Source organism: Monopterus albus, unplaced genomic scaffold (genome assembly GCF_001952655.1).
Source record: "Monopterus albus unplaced genomic scaffold, M_albus_1.0 scaffold2.1, whole genome shotgun sequence".
In the NCBI taxonomy this organism is placed as follows: Eukaryota; Metazoa; Chordata; class Actinopteri; order Synbranchiformes; family Synbranchidae; genus Monopterus; species Monopterus albus.
Genome location: NW_018127882.1, coordinates 7,411,127 through 7,424,191, shown reverse-complemented (window position 1 = coordinate 7,424,191; position 13,065 = coordinate 7,411,127). Strand labels below are relative to the sequence as shown.

The window sequence follows — 13,065 nt, the reverse complement described above, 5'->3', positions numbered from 1 at the left end:
AGAGAGAGGTAAAGAGAGACAAGTGACAAGAAAGGAGAAAAAGAGAGAGTAGGGGGAGGAAATAAGAAGATCAAGCCCATGAATGAGCTGCATGCACATTATGAAACAAAGAAGCCCTTTGAAGCTCTTTCAGTCAGAAGCAGTTTCATGGTAAAACAAGAAAAAGCATCCTCTTTAAAGAGATAAGCTTCATGCTGCACATAATGTTGGAAGAGATTACTCTGTCTAGGCACAGCTATCAAATGAGATTAAGATATATACATTCTCCTCGTTCTAGGAAGGAACATTTCAACCAAACTGTGAGCACAAGAGTCATCACTAACTGTCCTTGTGCCAACATAGTGGTGTAGATTCACAAGTAAACGTGCAGCTCCAGCACGTAAATTATTGTGTACTTTGAAAAACTGCTTGCTGAGGGAATGCTGTCAACATGTCAGTGATTGACAAAACTACTTTAAACAGCGAACACTGCAGTAGTGATCTTATAGACCTTGTCTTGTGATCCTTCTGGCAAGGAAAAGTCATATAAGGCTAAGCAGACATGGCATAAAAAAATTATATGTGGAAATGAAAAGAAAAGGCCTTATGGATGAACTGTGCTGAATCTTTGTGCACACTGCAGAACTATTTGGTCCAAGACAACATTCTGGGGGCTCTATTGCTAAGCACTGCCGCATACGCACGCAGCTCCTCAATCCTCAGTTGTTTGAATAGTTTGAACAGATTCGGCACAGTAGCTATCTGCACACGGGTATTTGGCAGATTCTGATGTTAATAGTAGGATGTTGAGTTAGGATGCGTGAAAGGCAATGCTGCACACTGATTTATGAGCCAGCATTTCCTCTATGCTTTTGTCTTGGTTTCACACAATTTTACAACTGACAAGACAGCACTCAGTGCATTTCAATAAGTTGAAGAGAGCTATCTCTCGGGCTGTGCATCCTCTTGAATGCAGAATTAGTCTGGTGGATTCTAATAAGATCTAGGGCAGGCTAAGAAAAGGCCAGATACTAGCATGAATCACTCACTGGAAACCCTAAGGCTGAGCGAAAAGGACAAAGTTCTCTAAACTGCTAAGTGTGCATATTATACAGTGCCTCGCTCTTTCACTGCACAAATACTGTACAGGTACATGTCTTGTTGAACTTTGATGGCTCTCCATTCATTCCACATTACTGGGCCACAGGTCTCTGATCAGAGAAGGACTGTGGCACTATATATGTGGAATGTGTGCAGTACTCACAGTCAGAGTTGGCTAATTTGAATGAAAATGACTGAGGGACACTGACAGAAGCAGAGGTGGCTAATGATAAGGGAAGGATGACGCTGAACCCTGTCTGCAGACAGTGCCTCAGATTATCACTGGATGCATCTTTCAGTCAAGTTGATGACCTTATTAAAACTCAGAGGAGACTGAGATTGGGCTGTGAATATATCAAAAGGACTCTAGTCACGGTGATGCCCATGGATGGGGCTAACTGGGGAGGGCTATTCATCACAAGCTATAGCACCTCTTTATAATGCTGATGGAAACTCCTTCTCTGTGTGTGTCTCCCTCTCATTCCCCCATCCTCATTTTTTCTCTCCATCCCTCATCCACTTTTGCCCCTGGCCATGATCTCATGCATATAATTAAGACAAAAGAAGCCTGGAATTGTTTGTCTCTTTTTGTCACCCCCTAGAAAAGGATAACATGTCAAAGTAGGACACTAATGAAAACTGGAAATGCTTGACAGTGAGCTCTCTGCCCAAAAATCTTATTCATTGCCTATAGGCAGCATGCAATGCATTCATCAAAATTTTCTTGCTACTTGGGAATGGAGCTTGAATAAAATTTACATCTTCAAATGCAAAGTTAGAATCGGTTTAGGAGTAAAATTCTTCAAACTCGGACTTGGAGTACCAGCAAAAAGGACCACTCCATCCACTCAAACATCTTAGGTATATTTCTGATAGACATCCAGCAACCAAGTGGATTGCAAAATACCACAGGAAAACCTAGGTAGGTGGCAAAAGGGTAATTCAAAGAGCCCTCCAGACTAAGCCAAAATGCAGACATCCATTTCATCATCTAGTTTATCAGTGAGGCATAGCCCCAGCCAGCAGCAGAACATTGATCTTGAACAAGACACCCACTTTAAATTTGTCTGAAGATGCTGACATAGATGCAACTTGGATTAGTGCAGTGTGTGATGCTACAAAATCATGTATCACTGGAATAAGGAAAAGGCCCAATGTCCCAAGCAAAGTCAGCATCAAACCCACCTCCTCTTGTTTTTTGTATGTTTCTGTGTTGGCCTCTGAGTTATCTTGCAAATATGTAAAATGATCAATCTGGCTTCATGGGTGAACCAGCTCCAGCCATGCATGTGATTGCTTTCTTTGACCTTGACAATTTCTTAGGACACCATGTCTGGAGCTCAGGTGATGTACAGTAACACATGACCAAACATTGGAATTACCAGCAGCAGTGTGTAGGATGAAACTACCCACTATCTGCCTTTACTTTCAAAGCAGACAAAGTTATACAGAATGAGGCTACCACCTTTCTTTTATTTGTTTATCACTGTATGTTGACAACTCTGGTGGGATACTACATGTGGAGTGGCGGACCACTGAGTATGCTACACAATCATAGCAAATTCAACAATGTGTCCTGCACAACACTAGGAGACTGGACATACTATCCTTCTGAAGGAGCCTCTGAGACAAATCTCACAGGACCATACAAAGATAGTCCAAGGGTGGCTTAGTGGCCAAGAGCTATTCTAGGAAATGCTTGCACATTCCCTCCCCACTAAACTCTTGGCTTTCAACTGTACCTTTGAAATAAAAGATAGCAAAGGTTGAAAATGTCTCTGGCTCCATTAATATTTCTTTCTGTGTTTTTCCTCATATGGAACCCAGAGAACAAGAAAATGAATCTTAAGTACAATCAGAATGTAATGACAAAAAGTGAAACAGGGATGCAATGCCAAGAAGAATTTCCTGCAAAAAGAGAGTACAGCCACAGACTAGGTGGGGTTTTTAGAAAGCTTTATATTGTGTAAAAGGCAAAGAAAATGATTGCAGATGATCATCATAATGAGCAGAACATTTGGTTGGTGATTTTCCAGGCATGAACAATTCAGGACATTGCGCTGGAGAGGCCTTGGCAGTGGGCAGACTCTTTAAAAATGCAAATTGGTATTCAAGGCAGACGCAGACAGCAATGATTCTTTTCATTCCAAAATCAGTGTTAACTTTATCTGAGACTGAGAGGATGGGTTTGTCATTTCTGTCTGGCACCATGTTCTCAAATCCAGTAACCTTTCTTTATTTATTATGTTTAGGGTTTCCTCTAGAGCTTGTGTCATCTCCAATATTCATCTATCCATAAAGCACAGAGTGCTGTCTAGACTTTAAGTAGAGAATCCATGATATTATCGTGCATTTCTGGATTTGGGTCTGATTTCCCATTAAGCAACAGAGACTACTGCACTGCAGAGTAAGGGTGCATTAATTAGACGATGAAGAAAAGCTTCTTCTGGTTCTGCAGAACACAATACATTCCTTCTTACTTGCTTTAATCTATTATGTTCAGCACATGTTACCTGTTGATGGAAATTGGACATGCAGCGTGTGCTGTGTCTGCACTTTCTACATTGTGTTCTGTGATATTACTGTACATGGTGAAAACGGCCCTACTTTACAGCTTTCTCTCATAATGAAATAAAGCATATGGAAATATGAATGGCTGGTATAAAACATTGTTGGCTTCGTGACATATTTCACTTTATAGAAAAGTAGGTCATATTTTCAGCAAGTTAAAATTAATGTCCTGTATGGGTGTACCATAGCACTACAGCACTATAGCTGGTTTACAGAAGAAACTCTGATGCAGTGCCATAAAAACCACATCAGACTCACAGATTAAAAACAGTCAACTAATAAGACCTCATGTAGACAGGTGGTATGCTGCAGGCATGGCAGTGTGTCAGGGATTCATCTCTGGCTTTATTTAATATTTTCTGTCCCATTTGACATTGTTGTAATGTTTTCTCCGAGACAGATAGCTACAGTGGTGTTTGGTTTAAATGCACTGTTGTAATTGGTCTGTACAGGAAGCCTATATATTCTGTTAAGGCCATAAAGCAATCCAGTAACTTGAAGCCTGTTCCAGTGTCATGAGGCTGCAGGCCCATATCTTTCACTTCCAATATTGAATTAAATTAATTTGTACAAGATGGCTTTTAGTTTAGTCTTGAGATTGCGGTCATACAGTAAGAGCCTTTGGTTTTAGGTAGTGACTTTCTAAGAATGTTTAATTATAAAGTCAGATTCACATGCTTAGATACCTATGTTTTTATTATTAATTACTGAATGACAGCTGGCAATTTAGTAAATATCAAATAAAACAGAGATGTACAGTACAGAAGGCATGAAGGGTACTCAAATGATGAACCAAAGTGATATTCATAAAAGAACAAAATGGATATTAAGAAATGAGCTGACAAAACAGTTTTTTCATCCACAGAGATTTAGAAAATGTGTTTTCCATATGTGTAATTACATAAGCCTCAGTGTTAAAAACTGTTTCACCAGCTAATGACAAACTGCACTTTTAACTAGAGCTCTCGAACTGTTCTTAACCACACACCATTACAATGGTGATTGTGAATGTTTTTCCAAACAGTTACAGATTTAATGTACAGAAACAGTGCAAACATGTTTTTTCCACTGCACTTAGAACCTTAATAAGGGCAGTATAGTTTGGAAAACACAATATGAATAATACTATTGACATCAGTATAACTACCCTAAAACACCCTAGGCTCCCCTAAACATAACAAATGCCCATTCATTTTATTTATCATATATGAGAAAGAAGGAACAGGAGTGATCCTCACCTTGACCAGTTCATAATGTTGGATCCCATTGATCCCTACATCAGGGTCAAATGCAGAGGGTACCGGGTATCGGGTGTTGATGGCTGTGTTCTCTGGGATGGAGATGTTTATTACAGTGGATTGGAAAAGGGGCGCATTGTCATTCACATCCTCAATCAGGAAGCGGATCTTGACCAGTCGGAAGATCTCATCAGGCAGCACAGCCACTTCGATCTCATAGTAGCAGCGTTTCTCAGCAAAGACCCCTGAGCACAGCTTCTCCCGGTCGATTCTGTGGTTGGTGGTAAAGATCTCCCCCGTGTTGGCCTCCACCCTCACCAAAGGCACGTCACCTGTCTTGTACACGGGCTTGAACTGCAGCGGCGAGGATAGCCTGATGTTGGGGTCGAGGTTAAGGTCCAGGTCCTTGCGCAGGTTGCCAATGCGGATATTCTCTGGCTGCTCCTCCTTCACTGTGTAGTCCCTCTCCTGGGCCCGACATAGTAATAACACACTGGCGAGCAAGACCACCAGTGCATGAGTCTGACGTGCTAAGTCCATGCTCAAGAGTGGATAGGAGCTTCACTTCTACAGCAGCAATTCTGTCACAAGAGAGAGTGAGAAAGAGAAAAAAAGGAGAGAGAAAGACAGAACACACAATGTCAGTGAACAAAATTACATGGCATTCAAGTTCTTCTGTAATTAGTGCTATTTTCCCTCATGGAGTTTTCAACTTGACCTATTCATCCACGCTAGTTATGAGCCTACATCCTTCCCATGTCTTTGAGAGCAAATTAAAAGCAGTTTTACACAATTAACCTTTGATGACATCCATTGAGCAAGAGGACACGTAAAGGTTAGCAGTTCACGTATTCCATCAATCCATTTCATCTCTGTAATGAGCCATTTCATATTTTTATTGAGAAGTGCGAAAGCAGTCGAATTCACTGTTGCGATAAAATAGTTCATTTTGAAATCTTGTTCACAAACTACAGCGGATGAAAAAGATGGGACACGGAGAAAAACCTAATTCATATTTGAGTCGGTGTGAGCCAGTATAGTGCTGTGGTGTCTTCGTAAACTGCACCTCACATTCAGACTTCAGCTGATTTGGAAGCAACAGAACAGAGCCTTAAGCACTGTGCTTCCATGCATGAACAAACACACACACAAACTTGCAGTTGTACCGCTTGACAGCAGCTATTAATGGGAAGCCTCATTTGCTCTGAATGTAAACAATTGAGCTCTCAAATATTTCATGAACGCCCATGTGTGTAAACACACACAGTATGATAAGAGCACTGTTTAGAATAACTGCGGTGGAAGGAGACAACAATGTGAAATTATTTATTATGGGAGCCACCATCAGTCAAATTAGAGAAACGCAATCATAACTTCATTACATCCTGACGAATGTGTTTTCTCCAACATCAAATTTAAACAGCATTCAGTTCTCTGTTTGTTCTGAATAGTGCTGTGCTAAAACCTTAAACAGAAAACACTGCAGATGGGTTTACCATCACTGAACATTATTCATTAACATGTTTCCTTGCGTTTAGTGCCAATTCATTAGATGCTGTTGTTCTACAAAATCTTCAATCTTTTGTATGTGCAAACGCTTGCCTGACAGCAATTCCCAAAATCCAAGTAGGTCACTGGAAGACAGTGAAGAAGTCATATTCTTGAATGTCTTCGCTGCTTGTATATTCTAGTATGACATATTGATTGCTTTGTACTTTGCATTAATTAGTAGATTATTTAATCAGTTATTAGGGCAGTTACTTCATGTGGCTTACTAGGTTTCATTTTGACTTATTCATTCATTTAATCCATTCTTGGATATCCTTAAAGGATAAGGTCAGTCATTTTTTTATATTAATAATATTTTCAACAATCTGCATACAGAGACTAAACCCGACAATGAATTGCCTCTACTCATGGTTAATGTCTGTCAAATGACAGTCCTGGTTTAGCGTGTTCATCTCTGCGATAGATCTCCATTGTTGTTCAAAAATGATTAAAAACACATCAGGGAAACACACCGCTGCACTGGGTGACATGTTTTTTCATTACGAAATCCCAGACCTGACTATGTTGCCCCAAAAGCTGAGGGCGGCCATAATTTCCTGAAGTTAGCATGACTCAGAGTCAGCTGCACACGTGTGAGATCTTCTGTGGCCCTCTGGTTTGTTTACATTCCACTAGCTCCTCACGCTCAGGTCTGGGGTTTGCTAATGAAGAAATATGTCACCCAGGCACAGCAGTGCATTTCACTGATGTGACTCTAATTGTTTTAGAAGAACAACAGAGGTCTACGGCACAGGTAAATAAGCTGATCCAGGACTGACACACTGACGGACATTAACCATCAGTAGAGGAAATGCATTGTCAATTTTAGTTTCTATATGTGGAGTGTTAAAAATACTGTTAACATAGAAAATGACATCATTCCCACCACAGTCACATTGGTTTCTGTAAAGGCCTGCCCACACAGGCTTTAATGGGCTTTTGACATTATAGTGACAATGCAGTATAGTGTCAAAAGCCTTGTAGAGTATGTTTGTTTTCAGTAGATTTTTTAAAACAACATAATTACATCACTGTCTTTATACTGTCTTTAGTATGCAATTGCATATTAGGGTAAAGCCACCAATGTGTATTTACTTCTAATAATAATAATAATATTGCCTCGCCATGTGGATTCAGTGCAATATATTTAACGACTAATATAATGTCCTTGCTCATATCCCACTGTGTTTAGGTCCGCCAACTCCCTGAGTGTTTATTAACCGCATATGATTTTCCTCAAGATATTGGTTTGCATTCATAAAGGCAGCCTCCTTGAAATCAAACGTCCATTTCCTTAAAAGTAGGCAAAAGTGTATGACAGCCATCATACAATTCAGCTGCTGCTGAAAATGCACACATACTGTACCTGCAGTAACAAGGGACCACAAATAGCTCTTAGGGAACCATAATATTTCCTGCTTTATGAAATTTCCATCCATTTACAGGAGTCAAACAATATCCAGTGGGAAAGGTATGACTACCTAAACTGCTCAACATGGGTCCTTTGAACTGGCAAGGCAACAGTGTTCATAGTCACTGGAGCTGTTGGTCTGCCAACAAAGGGAAATTGATTAAAAATAAGAATTTAATTAAGCTGGTTTTGAATCTGCAACAATTGCAGGGCATTCATGCGGCCTGTAAAGACAGATTTCTTTCACACATTTCATAAAGCAGTCACATGAGACTCATTAAATAAGGTTGGACAGAAAAACACCAATGCTGACATTGATCAGTGTGAGGGTTATTCATTCTGCACATATAGCACAGGCAGTGCTGTACTGTTATGTCAAAATATTGATGAGGTATATCCCATTAGTTACTGTGACACACTTTACTTTAGTGTGCATCTTTGTGAGCAGGAATCGCTTTACTGTGATGATCACCAGACAGTCCAAGGCTGAGCTTGCACAACACGTAATAAGTTTAAAATTACATTCTTAAATGGGAGGCAGTTTGCTGAAATGAAAATAAAGAACAAAACCAAAAAGATCAAAGCATGATTAAAAATTTCTTTCCCTTGTAAGTGACAATAATCTTCCACTGGATGAAGGGGTGTAGTATGTTTTTGACTCAAAGTACATGCAGGAGTATAGATGTAACAAAAAGGACACCCTGGTTATGCTAATGCGATGTTAGGAAGATGTACACTTGATTTATAAATAGCATACAGACAGACAGAGCTTTTTCTTTTCCCACATCAAGCTAAAACACTAAAATTTTGACGTTGTATATATTTTAACAAGTATATGTTTGCCTTCAACCAAATGTGTTTACTCCTCTTAAACTATTAACTTATTGTGGCTTCTTTTCTCTTAACCATTATTTTCTGACACCTACGTGTCTTTTCACTTGTCACAGCTCTTTATAATCCTCTCCATGAGAGATAGGTTAGGTGAAGAAGGAATTGTGCTGGAGGGGGAAAAAAAAAGTAAGAGGGAGGGAGGAAGAAATCCTAGGTGTCAGTCAGAGTGTCTCCTTTGCTTACATTTCACTAGTCTCCTGAAATGCTATTTTGAGCCCCAGACAGCAGGTTGAATCCAGTAGGCAAACTCAAGCCTTCCTCTTGGGAAGTGCAGTGAGAAGAAGAGCATGCCAGCTCTGGATCACATTACACAACAGTGTGATGGACAGGTCTTCCCGGTGTTTGCATCCACTCAACGCAGACATACTGCGACCGCCACTTTCACCCCTAAAGATATCCTCAACTGGAAACTTTCACTGTGGTTAGTCTGAAGCTGGGACCCAAGACATTTGGAGTCCTTTAACTGTCAAAGCCAAGTTTTCACCACTGTTGACTGTATCAATATTGCCTATGGATCCAAGGACACTTTGGAAAAAGGGTATCAGTAGATGTATTACTTGTGACTGTTTTGGGCTTTTTCTCTTTTAACAGCTTTAAGGATCGCTGACAGCCTGACAGACCAGGTTTCTGACAAGATCAGTCATTTCTTTTTCAGTCCATAGCAGAACAATTCTCCTTTCACTATGGAGGAATAAAAGTTGTTTTCTCTAGGGAAACTTCAATAACGATTATATTACAGCACCTAAATCATGGTGGAAAGCATGAAAGTGTCTGAAACTGATGCCCGACATAAGTAAAAGGCCACACTGACAATGTCAATAATTGATTTAATACTGAAAGAGATGCATGTTCAAATACAAATATTACTGGTATGTACACATCGCACAATCTGTAATCAATGAAAAACAAAATAGATGATATACCAAAATTATGGCATACAGTATAATTTGTGTTTGCATAATTCCTCAGTGGCTGTTCACATCTCAATCCGTTTATTTCTTAAACAGACCTGGATTATGACATGGTGTAGTATTTTGGTAATGAAATGGTCACTAGGTGATCTTTCTCACCCTATTGCATTAGCAAAATGACTAACTAATTTACAGCGTTGTAATCAAGGACCTCAAGAGGGCAGTCCATACAAATGTACGGTAGACAAATATAATCCCCCATGCTAAACATATGTGTGATCATTTCAGTAGCATTACGTCATCTTTAATGTTAACTTTGACTTTGAAATTCATTGTAAAAAATGTGAGAAAAACATTTTCCAGTTCGAGCCTCACATTATGGACAAGTACGTAAACTGACAGAGAATCCCTGCAGTTAATTAAAACTAAGTCAGGAAATGTTTAAACTGTAGTCTGGAACAATGACTAAACCATAACAAAGAGTTTAAATACAATTTAATATTCTAATTGCACTGGGAAAACACTGTTAAAACATATTCTAGAGCGTTTTAGATATTTCAAAGCGGATGGATTTCTAGGAAAAATCGTGCAGTAGGCAATTTCTGAAAAAGGCTAATTCAGTGGGGGTCAGATTTTATATTATCTTACATGGGAATGAAAAGAACAATTCAGCTACAATCAGTGAACACAAAGCCATTCAGAAGAAGATCTACAACCAGAGTTGGCATTAAAGGATGGACAACTTCTTAATATAAACACTATGTGATTGCAGAAGCAGTATTTTAAAGGAGCTTGAGGTTCCAGTGGAACCGAAAATCCTACACTGTAATATGGAAATTACACACAAAGCAGAGAGACAGTCTTTGACACCTGGAAGCATCTCTGGGACAACAGGCTAGTTACCCCATGAACTCTTTAACACTTCCAAACTTAAGATTCTATAGTCAATGAATTTATTAATGGTATATAAAAATATTTGGAAATATGGTTATAACACATAGGCTACAGCATGTGACGATGTTGCAGACTATGATCGGTTGCTCTGTACAGTACCTACTGGTGAATATGGAAGGGGTATGTGCACAAGTAAATGGTTTTTATTGCTATTTACAAATCACAAATACTTTGGTTGCTTCCAAACAGATGCTTCTTTTAATACAGATGCCTCAGTCTACATCCAAAACGGGATGGTTCACATTACCAATTGATTTAATTCTCCATAAAATACTGATTTGAGTAGGCCTTTTGGGGAGCTTTAAAAAAAAGAGGGTCAAATGATTCAATTTAATCTGTTGCAGACTGAGCTGGTAACCTGTTAGGTGCCTGAACAACCAACTGTGACTGTCAGTCTTCAGGGCCAACGGGGTTTTACATTGTGACTATAAGAACTGTCATCGCCAGTAGCAAACTATTGTAATTTCTTTATTTTTTCCGAGAGCATGAACAGGCTGGTGGTCCCTGAAGTTATGATCTATGACAGCTGTACCGCTTGACCAGCAACGCGCTGTTGCCGCGCACCCACGCACCGAGCTTAGCGGCCAAGCTGCTGGGTAACCTGCATTACAAAGTGCTTGCAGTTTGATGCTCTTGGAAAGTGGGCCCATCTATCTAGCAATCAGCAACGAGCAAGACAAAAAAATCGCCAGAAGTCGTGACCAACCGTGCGATACACATTCATAACGCGACAACTCGGCTTAGATTCTCCACTACGCACCGTGTTCGTGGATAGTTTCTATTTACATCAGGTGCACGGGGGCGCCTGACCTACTAACGCAACACGCTTATTTTCCCTAATGCCTTGTGGATTATGATTACATTTTCTGCACAGCTTATGTTGCTCTCACTGATTGTTAAAATGGTGAAGGTACTCGTCGGTACTGGGACATCGATTTGATTTTATAGGAACCATATAAATTAGGCAGCAAGGCGCTCCACAGCGTGTCTGAATGCGCTCAGGAGACAGACCAGTCGTGTCCACACATATAGTCAGAGACCACTAAAATAAAACACATTTTGAGCTCAACAGTAAACTCATAATCAAGAGCAAAGCTTACCTTTTCCGATCGAAGAGGATGACAAATCAACCACGAGTGCCGCCGCGTAGAGGCATCACTGATTTACAAAAAAGAAGTGCCATGAATTAAACTGAAGTAGGGAGAAACGATCCTCATCAGAAGCAGCAGCAAAACGCAAGGAGAAAAAAAATGTTATCCACTACAAAAACTTATCCATGCGCTAAGATACAGTGGTCCTCATGTGTAAGAGAGAGAGAAATCATGCACAGCGATCAACTTTGGAAATAACGCTGTAATTCCTCTTCGGATTTCTTGGGTTCGCAATCCCACGGGCGAAGATGCGCATTGATCCAAGCTTGCTTTACATCGACTTCGTAACCCTAGACTACATTTGCCTTGAAATTCTTACTTTATTTTCCAGCTGGAAATCGCTGGCACCAAACTGACACGTGTGCGTTAAACGCCTCTTGACCCACGCGTAAAACTTCAATCCAAAGGCGAAAAAACAGACTTGTGATGTACAAACTGAACGCCTAAACGTAATTTATTTTATAACCACTTGTTCAGACTGATTCAAGGCTGTGCACGCTCCGCAAAAACTCTTAATATTAAAAGGAGGGATGCAGAGAGCGCACTGCCCCCCCAGTGGAGTTGGATCAAAGTGTGCCTCAGTGCAGCATCACTTACAGGAGCCGGGGTAGGCGGTTCACCGTATCTCTCTGCTAAGCTCTAGATGTCTCAGTAGTATTGTATGAACTCAGTTCCTCAACACTGCCCACCTCTCTCCCTCTCGCTCTCCCTCCGACTGACATCATGGCGAAAGGAGGAGCCAACCACAGATTTAAGAGCCGCGGTTCTCTTAAAGCCGCACTGCGTTGGAGACATGCTTGCACTGTGATATAGGTGGATGGCTGGGTGTGTGGACCACATATGCCTCCGCTGTTTGCAGTAGCCACCCTGCTTCAGAAATTAGCCTGAAAGCAAGAGGGGGGCACTGTTCACTTTTATACCGAGCCTTGTTTCTGCTTTTCTTTTCCAGTGGCAGGCTACTGTATCATCGGGCACCTCTGAATAATAATGAGGTTCAGATTTTTCAGACATTCCCCAGAGTGTCAACAGGCCTTGGCAGAGCTCTTATCAGGCATGAGAGAAATTAGCCCTACAGTGTTTGCTCACAGTATCCATAGTTTCCATGTATAAAAAGGTGTCACATAATTCCTGTGGTGTAACAGCCTATCAGAGTTCAGCCTGTTACCATGAACACTTTGAGCACTTGAAATGCAAGAAGTAAAAAAAATGTCAACAAAGGCTCAACCTGAACGGGAAAATGTCCTTGTATTAAAAATGACAGTGTAATTAAAATGTCTCATTAAAAAGACTGAAATGTAAAATAAATATTC

General features: G+C 40.4%; 1 protein-coding gene across 1 annotated transcript in view; it reads right to left on the bottom strand.

Moving 5' to 3' along the window:
• The window catches only part of pcdh11 (protocadherin 11), a 21,097-nt gene extending 8,720 nt beyond the window's left edge, over window positions 1–12,377 (bottom strand). The window contains exons 1-2 of the mRNA XM_020590072.1: window positions 11,705–12,377; window positions 4,890–5,470 (exon numbers count right to left, since the gene is read on the bottom strand). Of these exons, the coding sequence (XP_020445728.1) occupies window positions 4,890–5,429 (540 nt within the window). The 5' untranslated portion in view covers window positions 5,430–5,470; window positions 11,705–12,377. The remainder of the gene's footprint in view (window positions 1–4,889; window positions 5,471–11,704) is intronic.
• Between the last annotated feature and the right edge of the window lie 688 nt (window positions 12,378–13,065).